Raw genomic sequence first — 26,664 nt, forward strand, 5'->3', positions numbered from 1 at the left:
TAATGAAGTAATGCGGAGACTTGGCTCTGTTCAAGAGAGCAATAAATTAAGCAGATTCTTGAGTCGCTTCCTGCCCTATTATTGGTGATTTTGCTGTTGTGATTAAGATGCTGGTAGGGTATGTAGTGGAAAAAAGGAGATATTTTATCACTGAGCAGTGCTGCAGTGACTTGCTGGTGGTACTGGAACTATGCAGTGGAAAAGTGCTGGTTCTGTGGCAAAATTAGTGATTATTTTAAATACGGACACACTACTCTAGACAGCCATGTAAGTTACTTTTTGAGAGGAAATAAGAGTTTGTTGTCAGCATTTCAGTAAGAAACGTGAACTTCATTTAAAAAAAAATCTCAGAACCTCCAGCTCATGTATACTTCATCTAAAAAATCAATTTATCTCCCCCCTTACTTTTCTTTGTGTGAGGACTTCTGAGAAGAAAAGAGGAAGGGATGACTTTAGCAATCTGAATATACCTACCCCACCCTGGATGAGAATAGTTCTTTTCTGAAACGCAACTTGCCTGTTAAGCTCCTGATTTCAGACTCTCTCTTTCTTGCATCATCACATCCTCATGCCATGCCTTCAGGATAATAAAAACATGCAGAATCAGGTCCTTCTCAAAGTGTATTGTGAATTATTGATCTTCTATTTGCATCACCTGTGGGATTACAGAGTGCTTGGCGCTTGCTGGCAGCACGTAAACAACTTTATTGTATAATAGTGGCATCACAGTCTTTTCCAGTGCTTGTGTGTAGCTGAGTGTGCCCCAAAGGGTGAGTTGTTAGTACGCCCAGGCTTCAACCTTGCATCTTCTCAGGCTGAGGTGGGACTCTGCTCTGGTGACTGGTGCTGCCAAAACTCGCACCTCTGAGCCTCACGGGAGCAGGACTCTGCAGCTGGGAGCTCAGCTGAGGCGAGAAGGTCATGTAGCCAAAACCGGAGAAATAAAGATGAGTTTGAACAGGACCGTGAGGAGCTTGAAAATGGCAGCTTGAAAGTGGTGGGGTTTCAGACACTGCATGTGAAAATATCCCTGTAAAACTGACCTAGCAACAAATGAGAAGCTATATACAAATGAGAAGCTATTAGCACTCTACTTTTGTTTAAATAAGACATTTAAAAATATTTCCTGTCTGTCCTAGAAACTCTTCCTTTAACTATAATCTGCAAAAGTGTTTTGAAATGTTTTTTTAATAAAGTATTAAGACAAAATCTGTATAGATTTTGCTTTTAAAGTTTGAATTTTGTACTCGGCTGTTTTATATGGTTACTATTAATAGTTGCAATAGATTGTATGCTTAATCTGGGTATTAATTCCATAGGTTTATTGGGGATTAGTAACACATGGGTGTATGGCTCAAATGGGATCGTATTTCATGATGGACTCTGTAGTGTGCCCATAATAACAACGAAACAAGAGAGGAGTTGGTTCCTTGAGACCACTGGGTTTTCTTTATGCTGTGTGTATTGTGCTTGTTTAGTTCTCTCATTTGAAACTTCTTGTATAAAGCTTTTTTTAAATTGCGGATGTTGGAGAATAATGGGATAGAAGTGGTTTGTGTGTGTATTTATGTTTTCACAACTAATTTTTCAAATGTGTGTGTGGAAGAATTGTGATTTTTTTTTGTTGTTGTGGAAGGAGATGAAAGTTTGAGATTATTTTTTTTGCTTTTGTTCTTTTTTCTTTTACCTCTGTTTTATTGTACAAACTGGAATGCGGTCCAGAACGGTGCTGAGCTTCTAACCAGAACATATTCCCATCTGCAGTCAGTCATTGACTTCAATAGATCTTTGTATTGGACCCTCAGCAAAACTCATAAGAATTCACAGCCTTAGGCTTTATAAGATCAGAAACGGAGCTACTTGGTTTCTTTCATATATAAATACAGTGATGTGGTATTTGCCTTTGTAACCATGCAGAAGAAGAATGTTTTAAATTAAACAAACAATCCATTTTCATTTAAATGCTCAGTCTGTCATTTAAATGTCATGAATACATTTGTGTTTATATTTGGGCCTGATCCTTTGTTCCTTATTTAACTCAGGCAATGTTCTACACAAGGCAGATCTGACCCACAGGTTCTCGAAGTCTGTCAGACTTAGGGGGTACCTTAAACTGCTTCCTCTCCAGGTCCCCCAGGCTGACAAAGACAAGCAACTGAAGAGGGAGAGACGGCAGAGAAGCTAGGACTCCAATTTGCAATGCTCTAAACAAAGGGTGCTCTTGGTGTATTGGCATCTACTGTTGGCTTTCTGCACTGTGGTGGTGCTGGTGAAGTCCGACAGAAACCCACGTGTGAAATCTACTGGAGCCTGCCAGTTGTGCAGTGTCCAAAATACATTGGACATGGGCGTGGACTTGCTGGAGTGCTGAGCTGTAGGTCAGAGCTTCCTGCAGGAAGCATCTAGCTCCTGTGCAGGTGCTGAGTAGCTGCTTTTTGTGTTCCCATGGTGGCTTGTGAATCCTCAATGAACTTACAAGAACTGCACATGAGAACTTTTACTGCTCCACTGGGTGGCTGAAGCAAAATGTAGTGCCTGAGGCACAACCTTTTCTTGTTCATAATGTCTTTGTGTGTTTTTATTGCGTTTATGTATAAACCCTAAAAGCTGTTTTTGCTTGTTGTTTGATTTAAGGCAGTCCTCTTCTATCCTGAAGGAAGAAATTCAGGTGAAGGAAGACCATGCCTTTGTTTAGTAAATCGCACAAAAATCCTGCTGAGATTGTGAAAGTTCTGAAAGAAAACATGGCCATATTGGAAAAGCAAGAAAAAAAGACAGACAAGGTATGAGGTAATGTTGTAAAAGACCAATAATGTTTTTATGCTGGGAAAACAGCAGAATAAGGGGAATAACTTTGTATTTGGTCACTGCCCTGATTCTGTGAGTGCTTGCCTATGGATGTGGCTGTTTGTTTGAACAGTTCTGCTGAAATCAGGGGGCTTTTGCATAAATATAATGCATAAAATCTGGGGGTCAGACAGAAAATGCTGAGATCCAGGAGCCTCAGCCAAAATCAAGAGTGATCTCCCACTACTTCAAACAGTAATGAATCTAGCACAACAGTTTGGAAGGCTGTGTGAAAACTATTGTACTGTTAATGGTTAATGGTTTTAGCAAGATAACAGATGAGGTTGCCAATTAATGTGTAGGTACGCACAGGCAAAAACTCTGCTTCTGATGAACAGAAGTTTGCTGTAACCAGGAAAGCTGGATCTGTCCAGATGTGTGTAAAAGAGATCTCACTCACTCCATCCTTTCTAATGTTCTGGGTGACAGTGCTTCCTAAAAGAGCTGTGCTACTCATTTTCTATTAATAGTGCTAGGCTTTTGCTAATATTACTGCTCTCTTCTAATTCCATGACACAGACTGGAGTTACTTTTGCTGCTTTTCCAGTGACCCTTGATAAGGTACACCCCAGCACCCCAAATGCTAAAAAGTTAGAAATCTGTGCTTGCATAAAATTTAATTTATTTTAAATTTTATTTTTTGCATCTGAGACTCTGGCCCTCTACACTATCGCTGTAGTAGAAGTACATGGTTTTAGTTAACAAAAGACTAATTTTAAGTTAAAAGTGACTGTCAGTGGAAGCAGAAATAGCTGATAAGGGACACTAATGCATTTTCCATGGAGCTGATGTTCGAATGCCTGCATGCTTGTGCTTGTGCTTCCCCCACCTTGTGCAGGAAGCTGAATGAAAACAAACCCAGCCCAAAACGTAGGCATGGAGCCCTTTGCACCCTTAGTGAAATCCTCTTGAAACCTTTTGGTTCAGAGCAAGTAGCTCAGAGTGTGCTAATTACGTAAGGTAAGTCACATGGATTTCTGGAAGGTGGCTGGTATTTGATGTTTCATTCTGAAATACCTTCAGTAACCTGAAAATGGAGAGAATTTGCCTCTGAACTAAAGTATAAAATAAGTAACTAAATAAATCCACAGAATCTGTTCTCCCCTGCTGAATTAATCCTTTGGAGTCTGATTAAAGAAGACATTCAAAGCAGAAGCTCCAAACTTAGGTTTCTTTTTGATTTGCTTTGCAGAGAGACTCCTCTGGGTTGTGGTTTTGAGGATTTTTGGCTTTGAGCTGGTTTGTATATTTGGGTGTCAGTGACAAGGAGAAATTCAGACTTCTTGGAAAATTGACTGCTCAGTGTAAATTTTTCATAGAAGTCAGGACAGCTGGTGTGTGTCTTCCTCACAGAGCGAAAGATACAGAATATTTCCCTGGCTTATTAGAATGGAAAATTGTGAACTTAATGGTGCTTATTTTACAGGAAGGGGCTGGCTTTCACTTAGGTTTTGTGCTTCATCGCTATGGGGTAGAGGCTGTTCCTGGGGTGAATGTGGATGATCAGGGAGAGGAGAGAGGGGGACAAGGCTGTCCCTTCAACAGCGAGGCAGAAGGTGACTAAAGCCTTTTTTTTGATTGGTTTAAGCTTAGGTGGCCTGGTGGCTCAGGGCTTTGTGCTGTGATGTCAAGGAAGAATTTTTTCTCAGAAAGAGATGTTTGAGACTCCTTGGTAGTTCTGCCTTTCATCACAAGCGTTCCACGGAGCTGTCCTGATATAAATACCTGTTAAAGAAGATATCTAAATTTATTCCCCTGAGTTCATGGAAGTAAATTGTAAGGACTATCTTCACTACGGAGATGATGATAAACTTTAAAAACCGTCAGGAAAAATAGCTCTTGCAAAAACAGTCAGCCCAGTCAGACCTGCTGCTATCCATTCGGGTTTGTCAACTTAGTAATGCCATTCCTAAGTGTTGTTTGCAGTTTGAATTGGAGAAGAAAAGACAATGGGCAGAATTTCAGTGGCCCACAGGTTTTCAGAAGATACTCAATAATGGTAATGAGTAATGTCTTTTCATGAGAATGATTAGAGAAATTTAACTGAAAACAAAAGCAAAGAGAAACAAAGCACAGTTCTGCACTCTGTGCTCTTGAAAACCTAGCAAGGGTTTTAACTTTACTTCCAATTTAATTTCTGGAGGGAGAAGAAATTTGTCAAACTTTCATGGAAAGGTCTAGAGGTTTAGCTACTGCAAGAGCCAGAGACCCTGGATGTCTCAGAGCTGGGTTTGGACCCTGTAATCTGAGAACTTTGCAACTCAGGGCTGTCCAGTTTTTCTGATTTCTAGGTCCTAGCCTGCTGTAAGAACTAGAAGAGTACTGTTATGCCTCACCATAAAACCAAGGTTCCCAGCACTTCCAGGGTACAACCGCAGAGCACCCTCGATTTTGCGTGCAAAGTAGTTTCCAACTAGGACTTGCTTCAGATGCTTAAACAAGAAGATTTATCCTGTGACAATTAAGCTGTTATTGTAGTACAGAGCCAATGTGGTGTGTGGGTTGAGACAGCTAAAAGCTGCTAATACAGCCAGAATTGGCAGAGAAGTGGGGCAAAGCCTGCATTAACTGCAGGGCTGGCAGAGAACCTCCTTTCCTGTCCCAGCTGAGAAATCATGAGTATGAGGTGAAGATGCCATGGGCAGCCAGGGGGGCACAAGGTCAGACAGAGAGGGGCTTGATGCTTCTAAATTAATTTTGTGCAACTTTCAGCAGGAACCATCTATGTCTTGGAGGGGATGTTTTTAAATAATTCAGGAAGGCTCGTTCCTGCCAAGCTATGTAGTACACAGGTAGAGGGAATTTTGCAGCAGAGCAGTTAAGACTTCTCAGGTAATGGGAAGAGGGTGGAGGATATAACTTGATGGACAGGATGCAGAGAAGCCAGTTGTAAGTGTAAAGGAAATTATATATCTTTTCTGAGGCATTTCCATGTGCTCACATAATATACAGAGGTTTGCAGACTTTCTTCATGATGCTTTTTGTTACTCATGGATTAGTATCCATTCAAGCTTTAACTAAACTCTATTGACTGCACTAGCATCTGTCTCCTTGGATAAGGATTGAATCTGACCCACTTTCTACATGTGTCTAATTTTTTAAAACTATTAATTTGTGTAGTAGTGTTGCCATACTGCTTTTTAATGCTTTTTAAACACTCCCAATTGAAAAGCAGGTTAAGTTTTGATGTTTGGTTCTTACTTTTATGTGTGGGTTTTCTTGTTTGATGCTTGCATGGATATATGCGTGCTTAAAGCCTTGCCATTTTCTCAGCTACATTTTGATGGTTGATAGACCACAGGATGAGAAGTGCCAGCACATCTGGCTCCTTTTCCTCTGAAGTGCTCTTTCTAATATCTTGTTTTTGCAAATTTTTAAAAATAATATCTATTTTAAAGAAGGTATTGAAGCACCGGCAAATTTAATGCAATAAGTGGGAGATTAAGTAGGATAAGACAAAGCTGAAAAAGGGGACTAAAACCTTCTTTATCAACAATCCTCCTCTATTCCAACATCTGAAATAAGATAAGGTGTTCTTGGAGCATATACAATTGCTGGCATCTTATTTGGGCTTTGATGTCATGAAGAACAATTAATTAAGTTTATTACAGTATTGTATAGATGTCATTACAATTTAATCTCAGTCACGTACAACCAAACAGTCCTTGAATTTAATGAGAAATGCCCACTCTGGAACTACCTAGAAAAGCAGGGAAATATTTTAAAAACACAGGAAAGGAAGCCTTCAGAGCTTAGACTCTCTTCTTTCTTTCTGGCACAAAATCCTATAGTACTTGGAGGATGCATGTAAATAGGAATGAAGAGAAGCCATGATACCAAGAGGATATCTGTTGCACCTGAGGAAGAATGGACAGCATGTGACACTCTGGTCACACTGCTTCATTTATTACTGATGCGTGGCTGTGTCTTTTGTTGGTGGATATTGTAAAGGAACATTGATAGAAAGGGTGCTTGACCAACCTCACAACTAAAGGGGCATGACATCCTGACTTCTCAAAGCCTTGTGTTCAGCTGCTGAGCCCAGTCAGCACAAAGCAGTGCGGGTGGCATCCACTTTGTCACCGAAGGACGTCCTTGAACACATCACCCTCTCACTGCTAACCAAACACCTTCGGGTGCGGCAGCCTGACTCAGTGCCATTTGTGGTGCCTACAGGTTTGGTAACATTTTCTGAACCTGCCCTGCAGCAAAAGCCTTCCAAGTGTTACAGGCTTTTAATTCAGTGCAGCAAACGGATCTGAGGTTGGTTGAAATTTAGTCTAATCTTTGCATGTGGTCTAGATGGGCTGAAAGATTTGAAGTTTCTGGCATAGCTGATCCAAGACAAGGTTTTATTGTGGGAAATGAGCACAAATGCATTAGAGCAGGTTCAGAGCACCGTGCTGAGTGCTCTCCTGTCAGGTAGAACTACAGGCTGCAGTGCCTTTAGTCAGTGTTCAGAAGCAGAAGTGAAGCGAGATGTAAAATTACCTGAAGTGTCATGTTTCTGCCCCTTCCACTTAAATCTCTCTAACAAGACTGCTCCTTCAGGTAGGTCACTGTAATCTGTCCTCTCTTTCATCTCCATGTGCTGTAACACATTTGGTGCTGTTCAGAAGGGTCAGGAGAGCAGCATTTTCTTAAGGCTACAATTAAAAGACTTCAAGATATCTGGAACAAATACTTCTATCAATAAATCCTGCTTTTTTACATAGCAACAAGGAAGCCAGTCCTGGCTGCTGTTCACCTTGCTGGCTGCTGTGTTGGTAGAGCTCTGGGGACTGGTGTGTGAGACGAGGTGCCTGCAGAGGCTTCTGTGTGCATTTGCATGGAAGAACAGTTGCGTGACTGCCGGGAACGTGAATACCCATGGATGCGATTCTGCAGCTGCCAGAGCCAGTTGCAAAATTGCTTTCCATTTCATTGCTGCACACTGAAACCGAGGGAATGAGATAAGAAAGGTTTGGCACCCCTTTTGCCCTAGCTCTGTGTGTCCTGAGGTTTTGTGGAGCGTTTCATGTTTCAGCTTCCCTGTTCTGCTAAGGCCTGTTATTGCTCTAGAGTTGAGAGAAACTCCAGATACTATCAGGTTCTGGTGCCAAGAGCTTAAACCTGTCTCTTGTGGTTGCTTTTATGTTTTAAGGACCATCAGAACCTTTAGCTCTGTCTTGAGTGCATGATTAACAGTAGGAAAGGAATTTATGTCCAGGTGGGGCAAGCCTGTCCTCTGCATTTGATCATACATCCTTTTAAAAGACGTTTCCCTGTTGTGCTTGCTTGGCCAAATTGTCTTTGCCAGCTTCCTTGAGTACTAGTCCATAATATTTCGCTAAATGACAGACGTCCGGCCTCCTGATCCAAAATATCCACAATTTGGACCTGTAGATCCATTTAGGATGAAATTGCATCAAGAATAAGTCAGTTGGGGTGATCCTGAAGTTATGTGGTTGTTGGATTCAGATTCTGCTAATGGCTTTTCTTGGGAATCCTTACAGTTGCATGTAGAGAGAGCTGCATTGGCACTGGTTTGTAGGAGAAGAATTGGTTTGAATCACACAGTGAGAATATTTTTAAACCAGATAAGACTGAATTCAGGAGCTTTATGCTTTTAGTTGCAGTATATAGCATGGAGTACTGGCAGATCGCTGAATCACACGTTGGAGTATTTAATGTCGCACTGGCAGGCATCTCTGTGTGTTACTGCCTGCTGCTGTGCAAGAGAGAAACAGTTTATAGAGAGATTTTTGACCTGGAAATGTGCTAGGTACACAAACAGAAGCTGCATGCTCCTGTTTGCCATATTCTTATGGCTCTCCCCTCCACAGCCTATCCCACAAGTGAAGATCAATCAGTCTTTCAGGGAAAATTTTTTTCATATAGAATTTCAGGGAATCATTTCTCTGTAAGCTCCTTTCTTTGTGTTATGCTCCTGTTAAGTCAACAGTGACAAAACTTTGATCTGCGTGGAAAATAAATTGAGACAGCAATCTGAAACTTATAAAATTTCCAGCTCTGGTAGAAGCTGTTGGTGGGTTTAGAAAGACACATAAATGCTGACAAAAATCAGCTTTATGAGGAGTGGATGTTGAGCATGTTTATAATTTAACATAGAGAAGTTATGCAGGCTTATCTATACTGTCTATTTTCCATCTCCAAGGCTGTTGTAGATCATCTAGTCCAGTAGGGTTGGCTGAGTAATCCAAGGATTGTTAGATTTCAACAGTTACACAAAATCCTGTCTTTCAAAATGGACCCAAAAACCTCTCGTGGGTTGATGGTCATTATAAATTATACTCTGTGGATGCAGTCAGTTCTTGTTGGAAAGAGTCTTGTTGGAAAGACCAGAAACTTGGCTTAGGAGGTTGAGATCCTGACATCTGTGCAGGGACAGCAGTGCAAACGCTAAATTCGTGTGTGTGCTGGGAATCAGCTTGCATTTCATCCTTGTTTTTTTGTCCCTACCTGCAATTTCTGACCGTCCAAAGTTCAGCATATCCCACTTTTGACCTTAGCATGTATATGTACAGGCTGTTCTGTTTAGGATTATGTGTTTAGTTTTCTCCTTTCCTCCTTTTTTCCCCCTCTATTCACAACAGCCTCTCTAAATATAATGACATAAATTCAGTCATGATAGAAAGGACTTGTACCTAGAAGATAAAAGAAAAATCTGCTGGAAATAAGGTTGTGCCTAATTACAAGAAGGAGGCAAATGGCTGAAGTGCTTTGATATTTCATAAAACTGTTTCTTTTTCATTGTAACTTCTGATGGAGTGATGGTTGCAGTACTTTGCTGTTGTTGCTCTTGCCACTGATGGAAAATAAAAAGTGGCATGGAAGTCATAATAGACTTAGGGGTTTCTAGCAAATCCTTTTTAATTTTTTTTGTCACTGAAATTCTGTTTGTGACATGGTTGAGGGGAGGTTGTCTTGCTTGTTGGTTTTTGCAATTTTTCCTAGAGAGGGTCAGGACCAGTCTAACTTCTTATGCGCATATGCTTCTGTCATCTTGTGTTTTCCATGTATTTGAGTGATTAAATGTGCTTTGTTTTTTTGTTTTGGACAGATGCTGGGTCTTTGGATATTGGAATATCTTTTTTCTCTGAGTCTTAAGAAAGTTTCCATCCCAGAGATTGTGCTTATGTACTTTAGGTATTATTCTAAAATTGCTGTGAGATTAAGTGGAAGTGTCAAAATGGAGGCTGTTAATTTAAGAATCTGTGTTTGGGATTGTGTTTTTCCTCCAGATATATTGTGAGGGATATCCACTGAGGAGCAGTCCTTAGATTTACCCGTGAATAACTTTTGGTGGCAAGTTGCACATCAAAACACAGACCTTGGAGATGTTATGAAGGGGGAGGAAGTGACACATGAAATGTAAATTGCACGTGGAAAAGCTGAGGAGATGAGCGGATGGGATGGCGAGTGGAGATACACAGCTGTGGTGGCCACATTTTCTCACACAACATTTTTTGGCCTCTTTTTTCAGAACTAAACCTAAAGCTGAGTCCTGCAGACCTTTTTTTCTACATATCAAAGAGGACTACTTGTACTTGAAAGCAAAGTTATTAATGTTTTTTTTTTTAACTACAGAATGCCAGAGATATTTACGCCCAGCCCAGCAGAAAGGGTGGAAAGTCAAAAATGTATGGGCTTTTCCTTTGAAATGAAAATATTTCCCTAGCTCTTATAAAGATCTAGAGCTTTAGTTTCTAAGATAGAGCTCCTGTTGTTAATCCCATCTGTGCTCTGTGGGATATCTCAAGTGACACACCACTAACATTTGAGGTAAAAATAGGCTCTTTTGCTGAGTGATGGTAAGGAACATCAAGACTTCTGCTGTTAGAAGCTGTCACATAGTCATGCTCATTTACATGCTGCTCATGCTGACCTATCTCAACCAGCAGAAAACTGTGAGTAGGTACAGAAAGACTGGAGGAGAGCTGTTCTTTATGCTGTGCAAAATCAATGCTTAAATGTTCCAGTTAGCAGCAATGTAAAAGCGTCTTTTTACTGTGGTTGGTTTTGGTTTGGGTTTTTTTAGGACTTCTAGTTTATTCTATAACTTTTATTCTTTAATGTGAATAAAATCTGTGATTGAAAATGTTGGGAGATCAGCAGCAGGTGAGAGATGCCTCTTCAGAGTGCTGTGGGTTATGTTATGCAGATTGATGGGGTGGCACTTGAAAGCATGATGTTTTTCATTTCAATATTTGTGAGAGATATATAGAAATTATTGATCTGGCTTTGAACATCCATTAATTTCCAGTTAGCTTTTACAAATCACTCTTGGGTTCTCTGTGTTTGTCTTGATTTTTTTTTTTTTTTTTCCCATCTGCTATGCTAACAAAAAGCTAACTCCAAGTTAAGGTTTTTCAAAGATGTGAAATGCTTTCCTGCCTAGCACTTTGCTGTCATTCTCAGCTTTGCTTTCAAACCTGTTCCTTACTTCCTTCCCACTCCCTGCCAAAGAACGCAATTGACCTCGCTGCAGGTCATGTGTGTATTGCATATAACCTGATCCAGAGGGAGTCATTGTCTCTGTAGCCCCATGGCTGGAGCAGGTGGGATTTACAGCACACACACACACACACATACACACACACATGAAAAAATTACCTCTTTCCTCCACACAGTCTTCATTTGTTCAAAGTGGAGCAAAGCTGTGAGGAGAGCATGAGCCAGAGCTGCCATGCTGCAGCCAGTGGTCATTTTCCTTGGGAAGTGGGGTTTTATCATTCCCGTCTGATTTAAACCTTCTGGCTACATGAATGCTAAGCTGTTACCTGTTTACAGGCTTGTCTCTTTCCTTTCCCTGTTGTAATCCACTGGTCAAGATACTTTGTAAGATAATTCTTTAGGTACCTGAAACATTGCACAGGATTAGTATACTCTAGGTGGGAGCAAAAGATGTGAAAGATCTATTTTACTTCACTTGGTGGCAGCTGTGGAGCTTTACTAAAGCAAATTGTTTAATTTAAATTTCTCAACCTGAGACTGGAGTGCCTGTGCACTCAGTGAGCAAATCCCTTGTGGAAGATGCTGGGTAAACCACGCCTGATGAGGGGAAATAGGTGGTGTCAATGTGAAGCTGTCTAGCTTTGGCTGGAATAAAGTTATTTTTTTTCCTAGTAGCTGGTAAAGTGCTGTGTTTGGAATTTAGGATAATATTAAAGTTGGTAACCCTCTGATGTTTTAGTTGTTGCTGGGGAGTGCTTGCACTAAGTCAAGGCCTTTTCTGCTCTTCATCCCACCCCACCAGAGAGTGGGCAGGGGGCATGAGAAGCTGGGAGCAGACACAGCTGGGACAGCTGGCCCCAGCAGGCCAAAGGGATATTCCATATCAGGTGGCATTATGCTCAGTACATGGTGCTGCAGGGAAAGCTGGCCCAGGGCTGCTGCTCAGGAGCTGGCCCGACATTGGGCGGTGAGCAACTGCATTGTGCATCACTTGTTTATTATTGTTATTGCTGTTGTTATTGCTACTGGTTTTTTCCTTCCTTTTCTATCCTATTAAGCTATCTTTATCTCTACCTAAAAATTTACTTCCTCCCCCCAGTTCCTTCTCCCATCCTACTGAGGAGGAGTGAGCAAGTGGCTGTGTGGTGTTCAGCTGCCTGCTGGGTTAAGCAGTGCCACAGGGCTGGGAACATTTATTTGGATTCCCAGCAGAGGAGCTGGGACAGCCCATCAGGAAGCAGGGGATGGGAGGCAGCCCAGCAGCCACCACCTGGTTTGGTACCTTCATCTGGCACCTCTTACCCCACGTGTACCACGGAACACACTGGGGAGGACAGGGGCGGCAACAGTGAAATTGCTGCTGCCTCTGCAGGGCTGTGCCTGCCTCCAAACCTGTTAAAGGGTTCTTGCTGGCACTGGTTGGTAACTGCTCTCTTAGCCCTATTTTATGCCCATGGTCTGTAAGTGAGGGTATGTCATGTTTAAATTGAATTTACCTCGTGTGAGGCCTGCAGGGTACAGTATGGGTGCTCCAGCCTCCACAATTACATAAAATTATGACATAATTTTGCATTAGATAATGATCATTGTAAGTACATTTAGAAACATTTGGTTTGAAATGCATGTCTTTTAAAAGAACACCCCTTTTTTTCCTGTTTCATTTCTTAAAAACAAACCCCATTATCTGCTGGCGAGAAGGCATCGGAGGAAGTATCAAAATCTCTGCAAGCAATGAAGGAAATTCTGTGTGGGACCACAGACAAAGAGCCACCCACAGAAATTGTGGCCCAGCTGGCACAAGAGCTCTACAACAGTGGCCTTCTAGTGACACTTATTGCCAACCTGCAGCTGATAGATTTTGAGGTAGGTCAGCATTTTTTTTCATCTCCTTGGTCTTGGTGTTGTCAGTGACTAGAGCCATATCTTTCTGAAGTTTAAATAATTTCATTGCATTCAAAACTGTTTTCCACAGGCTGAAGAAAGTTGCTGCTCTAGACTGGTTGGTGTCCTGAAAGACATGTTGGTACACCAGCAGTAAACCTGATTTTTAAAGAAAAGTTAAAATAAAAACAATAAAGAAATAGTGTACTGTGTATCCAAACAAGATAGGACATGGTGCTGGGAATACTGTCTAGGACCATCCTTGTGAACTGCAGGGATGATCTTTGGGATAGTGCAACTACAGCTACCTACTGTTTCTGAAGAGTGTTCAATTTAGAGTGGGTGCAGGGACATGGAATAAAAATAATTGGAAGCATGGAGAATTTCATGTGACAAAGACTGAAAGAATGAAAATTGTTTAGTTGAGAGGAAAGGAATTGAAAAGCATGGCAAAAACAGACAGCAGGCCACAAGGTAATTTGTGTGTCCCCCACTTAATTGTTCTGGATTAAAAGAAGAAAGGAATGTAACTTCTTTTTTTCACCATAGAAAGATGAATATGAATGTATATGTATATATATTATTTAATTTTATGTATTTATATATTACATTATATATACTGTGGAACTTCTTGCCAGCTTTATTGTTAAAGCCAAAAACCTAGTAAACAACTGCTATGACAACTAAACTTGCTTAGAAGTAAGGAGAAGAAGAGTTATAGTAGCAAATATTGCAGTAATTCAGGATAAATATCAACTCTGTTAATTTACTGTTGACTGGTAGGGATGGGAATAAACTCTGTCACTGTCAGGTCATTGTCATTCTTGTGGTTTGCAGTCAGCTGGGATAGTGGCCCCCAGGGGCTGCTGTTATGAGTTCCATGATTTCTGTGGCTCTGGGGGGCTGGTGCTTCCTCACAAGTGTCCGACCATCAGCGGCAAGTCCCCAGCGCCCAGGAGCCAAACTTGCACCGCTGAAGTCTGGAACAGGAGGAGTCCCCAATGTACAGGCAGCTGCTGAAGAGAAAAATCAGTCTCTCAAAGAGATCTGATGCTCTCAGAGACACATTTTGAGGGAGTCATGTGTAGAAGTGACTTTCTTTCCATTTTGTAAATGAATGGAAGGGAGGAAAATGGGTGATTTATGTTTCATTTTTCCCACTCTGCCCCCTACCACCAGTAAATCCAGGATCAAGGACTGGTTTGTCAGTTTATTTTGTATTAATTTTTGAAAATGTTTTTTAGTGGAATTCTCTCACTCTTGCTCAGGTCTTAAGTTCAGGAGGGTTTTTTTGATGCTTTGTCTTCTCTGTGTCTCCTCTGGTTACTGTTAAATGTCTAATTACAAAAATATTCAAAACCCAACAAGAAGCCCTTAAAAAACCCTTTAAGAAGAGTGGAGAAGAGGGAAGAAGATAACTGCTAGCACAGAAGAGACACTTCTGCATTTTTTTAGCTACACGACAGTCTGTATTGCTTTTGCCAGAAAAAAATTTCTGTATGAACATATTGAACATACAGTCTTTAAAAGCAAGCACTGGATGAGATACCTAATCTGTTGTTGAATTGCTGCTATGGCAAACAATTTTCATAATTCTTGTTGCAAAATGTATTTTTTATTAATTGCAAAAACTTTCCAATCATTTAGCCAAGCTGTTATGCATGTTCTTTGGACAAAACGCTAGAAACCAAATGTCACTGAACAAGAGGACAATAAGAGCATGTGCTGCTTTTTCTTCATGTCTTCCCACTGATTTTTAGAGTTTATCAACTTTACTGTTTCCATTTGGCTATATTGATGGCCACAGTTGGTACTTAAGTTTCTTTGTTGAACAAGAAATTTCCTCACTCTATATCAGGCAAGTTAATTTTTTGATCCGTATTTAATGGTAAAAGTAAATCATAAACTACTGAAAATCTGATTTCTGAAGGCAATAATGTTACTTTCCTTCGTCCTGTCTCCCTGTGTCCTCCTCATCAACCCTTCTGCCACTTTGATCCCAATTTTTCACAGCTGAACTTCCTTTTGAAGATGTGTTTTCAAAGACTGTGCAGGGGAGACTTGGACACATCCATCACACATCCAGAGAAAACACAGATTTATTGCTTCTGCCACTCAACAAGTGAGACATAATTTCAGTGATGACATTGTTATGAAGCATCAAAGTCAGGTTTGGGCAGGAGCCCAGAATCAAGATCAGACTGGATTTTTAGAAATTTAAAATATGAAATTTATCTTTGAACTTTGAAGAACTGAGGCAAATGTGCAAACAGAAGAAGTCAACTAGAAAGTAGATGTTACTGTGTGTAAGCCTAGAGGTTCACAAACTGTTAAACTGCTAAAATAGGCAATAAATAACTACAAGCCCAGGACTGGTGATTTTATAATCTTTCCCCTAGTTTGCCTTGAAACAGGGGCTAAATTATGGTATAAGTATTATACAATTCTTCATTTATATAACGCATCCTTTTTTTGTTCTTGTCTAGCCACTTTCTCTTCATGCTGGCTTATCTTGTGCTTCAGTGGCCTATGTATTTCATTATAAGGCAAAATTCAATTGCAGATCCAAGTAAGGAGTGTTCCTAAAGTACTCCTACAATTTTAATGTATCCCTCCTATCTGCCTCCATTCCCTCCTGAAGAACCCATGGAGATCAACTCTGGCTTTCACTATCCCTGATCTCTGGAAAATTAGCTGTAATTGGATACATATATCTATAGATCTATATCTATCTCCTCTCTGTGGATATCATGCTGCAATGCACACAGTATTAAGTAACTAACATAAAATTTGGCATAGCAGAGAGGATCACTTAAATTCTGTTCTTTACCTCACCCTTTTAACAGCTCTTCTCTGTCTGAATCGTTTTCATCTTGGAGTAACTGCTGAAGCCCATGGGGATCACAGGATTCCAGGCATATGATATGGGTGTTGTAAAGATAGGGGAGAATGGGATGACTTTATACAGAATTAGCCTATTTGAAATTATGTCCAAGGGTCAAAAAAAGTATTGCAGACAAAGGCAGATGGACTGGCCTGCTCTCATTTGATTCTCCTGTTTAATTCCCAGAGTCTCCAAGTCTCCAAGCCAGCTGGGCTGGAACAAGTAGGAAAGCAGAATATTTTGTGTTCCTCAGCACTGATTTATTTGTAGAGGTGAAACCAGGGAATTTTCCTCCGTGTGAAACTATCTGCTCCTTGGCTTCAAACATTCAATAACTTCTCTGCCAAGGAATGTTTGTCCTCCCAAGACAGATCAATGAGCATGTACAGATTATAAGTGACCTTTTGCTTTAGCTTGCCCTGTGCATAGTGACCTGCTGTTGACTCAGTGCCTTGGTGACTGTTCCTTAGTGCAGCTATCTCCCACCCCCCTTAACTTCACACATCAATTTGTCTGCTGGGCCAGGGGAGAAGGCAGCAGGGGAGGAGAAGGATTTCTAATGCAAGATGTATTGGTGAACCCTGTGGCTGAACAGAATATGATTTGGAAAGACCTTCTTGAAAAGCTGTTTGCACAGGGAAGCACTCAAAGACAAAATGTGTAGATAGGTGCACACAGCACAACTTTAGGAAAAAGAGAAGGGCTTTAATTTTGATTAAAACAGAGGCACGTACGTGAAGCAGCCATTTTATTGGTAGTAGGTATTTCATTTTTCATGGTAAATAATGGGCACAGTTTAAATGTAGCCCTGATTTTCAAAAATGTAATCACACTTGGAGTTGTTTGCATTTGACTAATGAAAAGCTTTAGCTTTTAAAGTGTAGGCAGTGTGGCAGAGGTTTGGTACCAGCTCGATTACTCACATTTGGAGGCCATGGGAGTAACAGCGCGCACAGCAACAGCACACTTGGCTCGGGGTAGTGGCTTGCCTTTGTGGTGCTTTAGTGTTGCTGTGTGAAATAGCCAGGGACTTGGTTGACAGTGGAAGAGGAATGAGCATCTTCATTTAGAAAAAAAAGGTGAAAATGGGAGGGGGGAAGTCAGGAGCCTTCAGAGCCACCCAGAGGAGGAAGCCTTCTTGTGGAAACAGCAAATATGAGGCAGAGAGACTGTGGAGAAGAAATAAAAGACCGACATGTTCTGTTTTGTTTCATTTGTGCTTGAAATCGATGTTACAGTAAATGGCTGTTTGCTCATGTTTTTCTAAGCAAAGATATATTTCGCTTCCTTAACAGGGCAAAAAGGATGTTTCCCAGATATTCAACAACATCTTGAGAAGACAAATTGGCACACGCAGCCCTACTGTGGAATACATTAGTGCCCATCCACATATCCTATTCATGCTTCTAAAAGGGTAGGTGCTTTAATTTGAGTTTCATTAAAGAGCACTGCCTGGAACATGCTGGCATTGCAGTCGATCTACTTTCTCACTTTTAGTTAAAAAAAAAAAAGAAAAAAAAAAAGAAGAAAAAAAAAAGAAAAAAGGTTTTCAGATTTTGTTCCAGATTTCTTACTTTATTTTTTTCATATTGACTCTCTTTCTATGGAACTCTATACTTTTAAATGATTATTTCATTTGGCTGTTGTTTCTTCACCAAACTTCATGTTGAAATAATTATGTGCTGGTTGTTTTTGACTGCACCCCATGTGATGCGTACTTCATTTCTCACCGTAAGCTCTTGTGTAACATTGTTGGTGACTGCTCAGGTTCATTTAGACCTTTTTGCATGGCAGGAGTGACCAACAGTGGTGTCTGTAAATAACTGGAGTCAGACTGGAGCATTGTGTGGTAGAACAGAGGGGAGGAAAAGTGTATTAAAAGAGTAGCTGTGCCTGTGGGACACACTTCATCAATGCTTGTGGCCACAAGTGAACTTCTACTTTAAATTGTTTCTGTAATTAACTCCACAACTTTCAGGGTGGTTTTTTTTTAATTTCTTTTTATTTTTTTATTTTTTTTAACCTCAGGACAGTGATGATAATTGTCTCCATCATTATTACAAACTGTTTTTAATTTCATATGTATATACAATAATTTTCTTCCCTTTTCTCTGTCTTTGCTTTTTCAGTTTTTCACCCATTTTGATCTTGCACGTTGGGCATATATTGCTACCATATGTCTGGGCTTTCTTTAAAGATAAAAAATATTTTTGGGTTATGTCCCAGATTTCCTTTGGCATCTGTAGCAACCAAGAATATTAAGATGATAGTAAAGTTTTTATGCATATATGCTTCCGACAGACATTTTACTGTAAGCGACCTGAGTCGGTGGATGAGTTGAAATGGCATCACTTAGATGCTTTTTTTGGAGAATCCTGCTGCATGCAGCAGTGTGTCTGTGGCTCTCGGGCTCCTTGTTCATGATGTCTTGACTAGCCCTCGGCAGCACTGCACTGGCTCAGAACTGCCATTTCTGGAATGTCTTGTTGAAAAGCGCGGTTGAATCCATCAGTGGAAGTCCAGGGTCAGTCTTGCCCAGCCTAAGTAGCTGCTGCAGAACAGTGTGATGATGTCAGACGTGATGATGCCTTCCCTGCCTGTATCCTGCTGCTGGAACTGTCTAAAAATGAGACCTAAAATCTGTGCCTGCAGCAGGGCAGGGCCCTGAACACAGGGCTTGCTGTGTGCCCACAGCATGGGGTGCGTGTGTGCAGTCAGCTGCATGACTGGGAAACAAGCACCTCGTGTTAGACACCACCACGTGAAAATGTGACTTGAGGCCATGTTTTCTTATTTATTTAGTGCTGAATGAATTATTACTATGTAGATATATATTTATAGAATACTATGGGAAATACAGAAAATCAAAATCTGCTAAAGGAAAGTAGGTTTGACTGACTTGTGCCATTTTGTGTTTGTTGCATGACATCACAACATTACCTGGAGAGAAAAAAAAAATCACCTCTGCCATGACTATAAAAGAAATGGCCCAAGAGTACTGTGAATGCTGTACTTCTATTGGATGCAAAATTTCCTCTGCCCCCTGCCAGTCCCCAGCAGCAAAAGGTTGCTTTTTTGTGGCTTGATGTGAGCTCTGTTGGGTGGGAAGGATCTTCAATCAGAGCTCCTGCCCAGTGTTTCCTGCCACATGCTCCAGTGGAACTGCCAGCTTGAGATAACAGTTCTACCTTTTAGGCTTGCTTTTACTTGTTGCCTGCCTCCTTCCAGCTTCTCAACTTCAGAAAACACACAGGACATAGTTCATTTTTTTTTCCTTCTTTCATTTGTGTAAGTTATTTGACTTTGCTACTGCATGAGGACTTGCTTTAGTGGCATCTTATCTTCTGAGTGCAGGCTTTGTGTACAGGATTTCAGATGAGTACAGTATTCAGTGTACATAGAGAATCAATTGTATTTGGGCTGATTTTTTTCTCAGGTGTCAGCCTATTGCACTAGCCCAGAAATAACTTTGGTCCTGTGTAATTTAAAATATTTTCCCTCTAGGATAGTGACTGTTGAGGGCTAAGTTTATGGCACTTGCATGTGACACATTTAGAAGCTTCTTTGTGAATATATATATACACACACACACACACACACATATATATATGATATATGGATATATATCTATATCTCATGCCACATGCTATCTCTACCCTAGACACTGCCCCAACCCGTGTTGTGATGACCTCTTCATGTCCCAGTGCAGTTAGAGCTTTAATGTATGTTGGCTGAGGTTGCAGAATTCCCTTTGAGTTTATTCAAGGATAAACTCAGGCTACAGAAATAGTGTAAAGTCAGATCAGAATATATCTGTTTAAGCTCTTGTGTCTCCCAGGCTTGATACCTTCCAAATCTCCTGCCTGTGCTCCTCACCTTGTACCATCTCCTGCACTAACCATGGAAGAATGATTCCCTTTACACAGAAATGCGTTTCTGCTCAGTCTTGCCTCTTTCAAACTCCACAATAAGTGTTTTGAAATACTTCAATGCCATTGTTTTATTTTCTCTCCAGTATTCACTGTGTGGGGGTTTCTTTAGGTTGAAAGTTCTTCCAAACAGAGAACTCAGTATTTTTTCCTGCTGTGGAAATACATCAGCATAGAGCACTAATTGCTCATTAGAAGTGATTTTGAAACACATTTCTATCATTCCTGCCTGGTGGCTTTGCATGTAAGTGTGGGTGCAAAGGACATGCTAACTATGACTGGGCAGCCTGTAAACTTCTTCCAGGCTTACTCCAGGAGCCAAACCCAACTTCCCTCGCTTGTGTGAACAGCCAAAGGTTCATAACCCACTTCCAGATAATGGAGCATTTGACTAAGAATGATTCTGTTGATACTTAATGTTTTTAAAAGTTATTGTGCTGGAAACAATGTAATTTGCTTTTATTCCAACCAAAATATTCATTAGCCCACTATTAAAGATTTTCCTGGCTGCACTCCTAGGAATAGCTCTGCCTCATTTTCCTTAAAAATTAGTATTCCTCTTAATGGAGTTGATGCCTCAATGGGAAACATCAGTGAATTTCTGCTGCCTGAAGAGTTAGAAATTCAAGTTTGCAAATGCTTCCCCAAATCAAAACAAATAGGGGCTTGAGTGCCTGCATTTCCTTGGGGGTGGGAAATTTCATTTGCCTGTTTGGAATAGTGATCCATTCTTCATTAAGCTGACTATTGTTGACAGCAGGTTGAAGTATGCAGCTCTGGTATGCTCGCAGAACACTACTGTTCTTTTAAATTGCTTGCTGGTGGTAAATTTGAGGGCCCACTCACTTACAGCACAGATGGCATTTTGTGGTTTTCTTCCTTTTTTTTTTTTTTTTTTTTTTAAATTGTATTTCTTTTGGCCTGGTGATAAGAATTAATTGTGCGAAGGAAAAACGATGCTGATAAGCTCTGGGTGATAATACACAGTTCTGATATAGTATAACCAGTTTATTGAAACAGAGGGTGCTTTCTGTCCCCTTGGATTTCAGCATTTTCACATGACTTCTGGCAGACTGCTAGAAGAAGTTCATTTTAAGTCCTTCTTGACTGTTGGATTTCATCCTTTTTGTTTTTTAATGTGTTTCTAACAGTTTTGTTTCAGATTAATTTCAGCTTTAAAGAAATCAAGATTTTGTAGAAATGGAAGATGATCTGAATTGCCTCCCCCCTCCCTCCCTCCCTCCCTTCCTCTCCAAGGGCGAGACATGCGCTGGCTCTTGGCTATCGCAGTGTGTGTGCCATAACAGGATAACAGGATTGTAACTTGAGGAATGGGTGCTTGTGTCCTGAACACAGCCAGAGTCCCTGCAGAAGAGGAATTGAGCAGAGCTCCTCCTAAACTGAAAAAAAAAAAAAAATAAAAAAAAAAAATCTGAGCTCCAGAAAGCTTAATCCTGTGTAGACTGCCTGGAGAGACTCTTCCTACCTTCCTCATTAATACTCCAGAATGATGTTCTCTAGAAGAGGAGTGGGAGGTGATGGATGGTCATGAGGTGATACAGTTTTCTTGGACAAACTGAGGAGCTCAGAATTAAATCCAAAAAGGGAGGTTATTATACTGTACGCACTGTGCTTTCTCACAAATCCAAGAAGGTGAAGGAGCTCTGTTGAAATGTTGCACACTCCACACAGTCTTTCCACAGAGAGGAGGTGTAGTGCAAATTTACACCTAAATGTGTTTTGGCTTGGGAAGAGAGAGGTTTGCAATGACAAATTCTGGCAGCCTTATCTGTGTGTCTGCTCCTGAGCTTTGGGATCAGGTCCTGCAGCTGAGTACAGCTCTGTGGTTTACTGGGAGCTGCCCTCCATGTGTGTTATCCCTTCTGGCACGTGTGTTCCCTGTGCTACAAAGTTCCCCGTTGCTAGAAAGGTGCCAGTTTATCTTTGTGCTTCTATGTTTTGATGCTTTCTGTTTCTCTTCATTCTCCAGATATGAATCCCCAAATATTGCCTTACGTTGTGGAATTATGCTGAGAGAGTGTATCCGCCATGAACCCTTGGCCAAAATCATACTATTTTCAGAACAGTTCAGAGACTTTTTTAAATACGTGGAAATGTCAACATTTGATATTGCTTCTGATGCCTTTGCTACATTCAAGGTAAAATATTCAATCCATGCATCCTATTTTGTGTCAAAAGCAGCACTCCATCAGAAGTCATCACTGAGCTTTGAACTGCGTGGCTTTTTTATTGTTCAGTAAAGGAGATAATTAATTAACCCTTGGTCTGACTGTAGCAGGATTCACAACAGTGATCAAGTCTGCAAAGGATCTTTAGAGAAATGTAAATCTGTGTTTCATTAACATTCTTCACCTTCATAACCCTCATGCTACCATTTAAAACTCTATTATGCATTACCCACAGTTCTTGTAAAATGCATCACCTTTTTCTCTCCCTTCCCTCCCCCAAGACAAACCCACTGCCCATCATGACAACACAAGTGAATAGAAGGCATCATTTAAAACTAACATTTGAAATCATTGTAAATTTTGCTGTCCCTTCTGAGCTCGGTAGTCGAGTTTAGATTAATGTCAAGCCTGCTGATTATTTTACAATGTATCCACAGTCTTACTTCTGTGACCCGTGGTTCAGCGTAAGGGCTGTAGCGCTAAAAGCTGAGTAGGTGGAAGGACTGCATAGGCTCTGTAGAGTGTACAGTGTACTGTGTAGAGCTTGTGTTGTATTAAAAATGAGGTTGGGGGAAGTTGCCGAATTTCTTAGAGTTTTTATGTGACCATCATCCTTCCCACCAGGTGCTAGTGCAGTCCTTGAGTAAAAAAAAAACCCAAAAATGTTGATGCCTGTGAACTTCACATACAGGGAAGATTAATTTATTTCTGAAAAACGGTTTAAGAAAGCTGAGGGAAAATCTTTTTAGTTAAAGACTCTTCTAAATATAGATGTAACTCCTTTTTTTCTTCTATCACTGAGCTCCCTGCTGTCATAGAAACACATTGTTTATTCTTTCCTTTCAAAGCTAATTAGAACATGATTAGATAGACCTCAGGAGTAATTGTAAGGAATGTTAGAGCTCAGCTCAGTGATTCAGCATACACTGAAACCTGGCTTTTTACTGGTGTTTACTAAAGACTGAGCGCGGGATAAAAATTTGCATAATGGAGATAACGTTGCATTCTTCAGTAATGAGTTGAGCAGGATTAGCAATTCAAATCATCCCTTAATCAATTGCAGCATCTTTCCCTTAAGTTTCCCTGTTGTGGGGTCCATTAGGTAATGGTTATGAAATTCAAAGTAGCACAGAAACACAGGCAAGGTATAAAAATGCAACATAACTTAGATATCTAAATCTTCTCTTTCTGGTATTTTACCCTATGCTCAGAAGAATATTTGTCTTTGGTCAGAAAAAGTGCTCCTGGACTCAGTTCCCAGCAAAAAAGACAAAGAGATTTGCATCTTCTCTCCAGGTCAGCAGAGTGTGTTGGTGGTGATGGAGAGTCTTCACCCCAGCCAGGAGTCGGGATGGGGACAGGGGCCCTAAAGCAGTGGCAGGGACTGTAGGCTGCTACAACCCTCCCCCCGAAAAAGAGGGATTGATGTTGTTCACAGATCTACAGCTGTAGAATGTACTTCTGTCCCCTGTGAACTGAGCGTATTTTTAGCAGGATTTAAAAATAGGATTCTACATCCTCACATGCACTGGAAAGAGAGGAGTATGAGGGCAGTTCATCCTCAGACATAGGACAGAAATTGCATTTTAAATGCTTGGGGGAAATGTATAAATGGCATTTTTAGTTTTTTTTTTTAATTGCCTCAACACCTCATACATGGTAAGTTCTGGAAATAAACCAGCTGCTCATCTCATCTCGTGTTTGTCTGTTACTCTGAATAACTGGAACAGCAAAAAAGTGATGTGGAGGCAATTGAATCATGAAATATGGAGCTACCTCATTTCTAATACTGAAAAAATAAGTGCTGTGATTGTTTGTTGGCTGGATTACTGAACTCAAGTTTTCATTTCTGTTGTCCCCAAGCTGGATTTGCAGTTGCCACTGGAGTGTCTGGTCCAGAGCTGAAAGCCTTGGATAGTCAATGCACCAGAGGAGGGCTTAATTAAATGTGCATTAAAGTCTGAAGATATTTATAGTAGGGAAGCACTGGAATTTTTTATGATCTGGAGATGTACTTTTTAATTAAAGTTATCCAGGAACACTGCAGAGAGGAAACAGAGCTGTTAAAAATGCAGAGGAAAAGGGCTTGTATTTCAAAGTATAAGCTGGCTGTGGAGGGTGCAAGCAGCAGCTGGAATGGGCTGCCTGAATTCTGCTGTTCCACGCTTCCTTGTCATTTCCTACGAAAAACTCATTTTGGATTTCATTTGTGCCCCCTATTGAAGGACTTGCACTTGCCTCTAAGTGCCCTGCATAAAAGCTCCTGAATCCCATGTTTCACTTTAAAACTGCTGTCACTGCAGTCCTGCTAAATGAAGGGATGTATTTAAAACAGGCACCGGGTTTTGTAGCACTCTGCTTTCCTCTTATAATTGATGGTAAAAATAAATTAAAGGATTAGTATGTAAAGGATTTTTTTTATTTGTGAGGATGTGTCTGTCCATCTGCTCGAGCTCCTCATCAGCTTCAGTCTCTGCCTGGGCAGGGAAACCAAGAAAAAGATTATGAAAAACAGCAGAAACTGATTCACTGAAAAATACCAAGTTGAATGGATTTCATCAAGGCATTTATTGCGATCAATGTTATGTTTTAAAAGAACCAGCAAGGTAAAAATCATACTGAAATACCTCACGCTGGCCACTCATTTCATAGCTATCCATCCAGTAAAAAGACTCAATTTCTCCTGGAGCTGAACATTTGCATCCCTGTCACTGAGCACCAGCATCCATCCCCATTCTATGGAAGAGGTTCTTTTAATTTAAATTTGAATTTGTTGGCCTTCTGAAATAGGAGGCAGGAGCTGTCAGAAAGCTCCACTACTACTTTGTGTCAGAAAGCCAACCTTGTGCAGAAAAAGCTCTACAGAAGGGACTCATCCTGCTTACCTGAGACTCGTTCCAGGGAAGGGAGTGGAGGTGGAAGGAGCCTGGATGGCTTAGCCTAGGTTGGTGTCTAGCTTTCATCATTAAGTTGCTGAATGTATGTGCAATGGTTGAATTTGAGTTTTCCTTGTTGTATTCTTGGAGATGAGCAGTGGCAGTTCGGGCTCAGCATCATTCCCAGCTGTGGGGTAGGATGTAGATCACTTTTGGCTTGGAGACCATAGCTCATCCTCCATAGTCAATGTAATTTCTTCCTTTTCCCCATCCCTATTTAATGTGTGTACTGTGCACTCTGGCCTATCAACAACAAGAAAAGGTGGAAGGGAAACAGGACTGGAGAGTATTAGAATAGTTCTAAAGTGATTCTATTAGCATTATGTTACCTGAGCTCTCCCTAAAGTCTCCCTACTAAACACATAGTGAATGCTGTGTTGTCTATAGAAATCAAGCTGTAAATGCCTCCTGGTTAAAAGAGCTGAAATACATTTGAGAATCAAGGGACAATCAAAGGCACTCGCTCTCTCAGGTAACCTTTCTCTGCTCTTCCCCAGGACCTGTTAACACGACACAAATTGCTGGTGGCAGAATTTCTGGAACAAAATTATGATGTAGTAAGTATCAACGTTGAAAGACTTTTTTAAAAATCTATTTATGCTTGGCTGGAAAAAAATGCACAGGGGGTTTCATGCTCTGCATAAACTCCTCACACAGAACTGCAAAACCAAACACTGCTTTGTACTGGAACAGAATCCACGCCTGGCCTGTGAGCACCTGGGGACACACACCAAGGTTTCAGGAGAGCTCATAGCTTAGGAGCAAGTTTTATTCCTCACTGTGTGCATCGGATCTCCTCAAGTGTGACTGGAACTGAAACTTCTCATGTAAATAAATCATGGGAGAAAACTTGTGCAGGTTTTAAACAGTTTTGTGATGCCCCAGCACCGACAGGGCCAAACCTTTTATTTATTGTACATTGGGACAGAGGAGAAGCGTTTCTGAAACAAGTTTTAGCATTACTCCAAATTACACGCACCTAAATGAGGGACTGAGGTCTGAATATTCCTGTGATCTTCCTAAGGCAATTAGTCCCTTAGATAGCTACTATTTTTCACTTCAATTTTTTGGCTCCACTTTGGACCAAATGTGGGTCAGAAAAATTCCATTGGCTTCAACTAAAATTGGTTTGATACAGATCACAGAATGAGACTGTGGGTTATGTTTTCATGTTACCTGAGGTATTCTTTATTTCACTGCCAAAATGAAAAGACAAATTTCTTTCATTCTGGTTACCACGAAGGTTAAATAAAGAGCAGGCTTATTATTGCTGAGTCACTAATGCAGCTTAGCTGGAGCAAAGTAAGTGTCTCTGCTAATCTTTTCTCTTAATACTGAAACAGTGCACTGGAACAGTCTCCCCATTCTACATTTATTTGACATTTTAAATCTTTAAGGTTTGGTTTGGTTTGGTTTTGTTTTGTTTTGTTTTGATTTGATTTTTTTGTTTTTGTTTTTGTTTTGGTTTGGTGGTTTTTTTTTTTTGTGACTGTTGGATGCCAGTGTTGATTTTTCCCTGTTGTCTGGTAGACAGTTTGAAC

The 26,664-nt window shown here is 40.7% G+C and overlaps 1 protein-coding gene across 4 annotated transcripts in view; it reads left to right on the forward strand.

Annotated features, from left to right (window-relative positions):
* CAB39L (calcium binding protein 39 like) overlaps nt 1-26,664 on the forward strand; it is a 60,251-nt gene that overhangs the window by 23,173 nt on the left and 10,414 nt on the right. For 3 of the 4 annotated variants that reach the window (XM_040055434.2, XM_058419352.1, XM_040055436.2), the window contains 5 exons: nt 2,635-2,783; nt 13,003-13,167; nt 17,365-17,483; nt 21,989-22,157; nt 25,621-25,680. In XM_040055434.2, the coding sequence (XP_039911368.1) occupies nt 2,682-2,783; nt 13,003-13,167; nt 17,365-17,483; nt 21,989-22,157; nt 25,621-25,680 (615 nt within the window). In that variant the 5' untranslated portion in view covers nt 2,635-2,681. Of the gene's footprint in view, nt 1-2,634; nt 2,791-13,002; nt 13,168-17,364; nt 17,484-21,988; nt 22,158-25,620; nt 25,681-26,664 lie in introns of those variants that run through there. The other variant, XM_040055437.2, reaches the window with a different exon arrangement.

The sequence above is a fragment of the Hirundo rustica genome, chromosome 2, assembly GCF_015227805.2.
Source record: "Hirundo rustica isolate bHirRus1 chromosome 2, bHirRus1.pri.v3, whole genome shotgun sequence".
Lineage (NCBI taxonomy): Eukaryota > Metazoa > Chordata > Aves > Passeriformes > Hirundinidae > Hirundo > Hirundo rustica.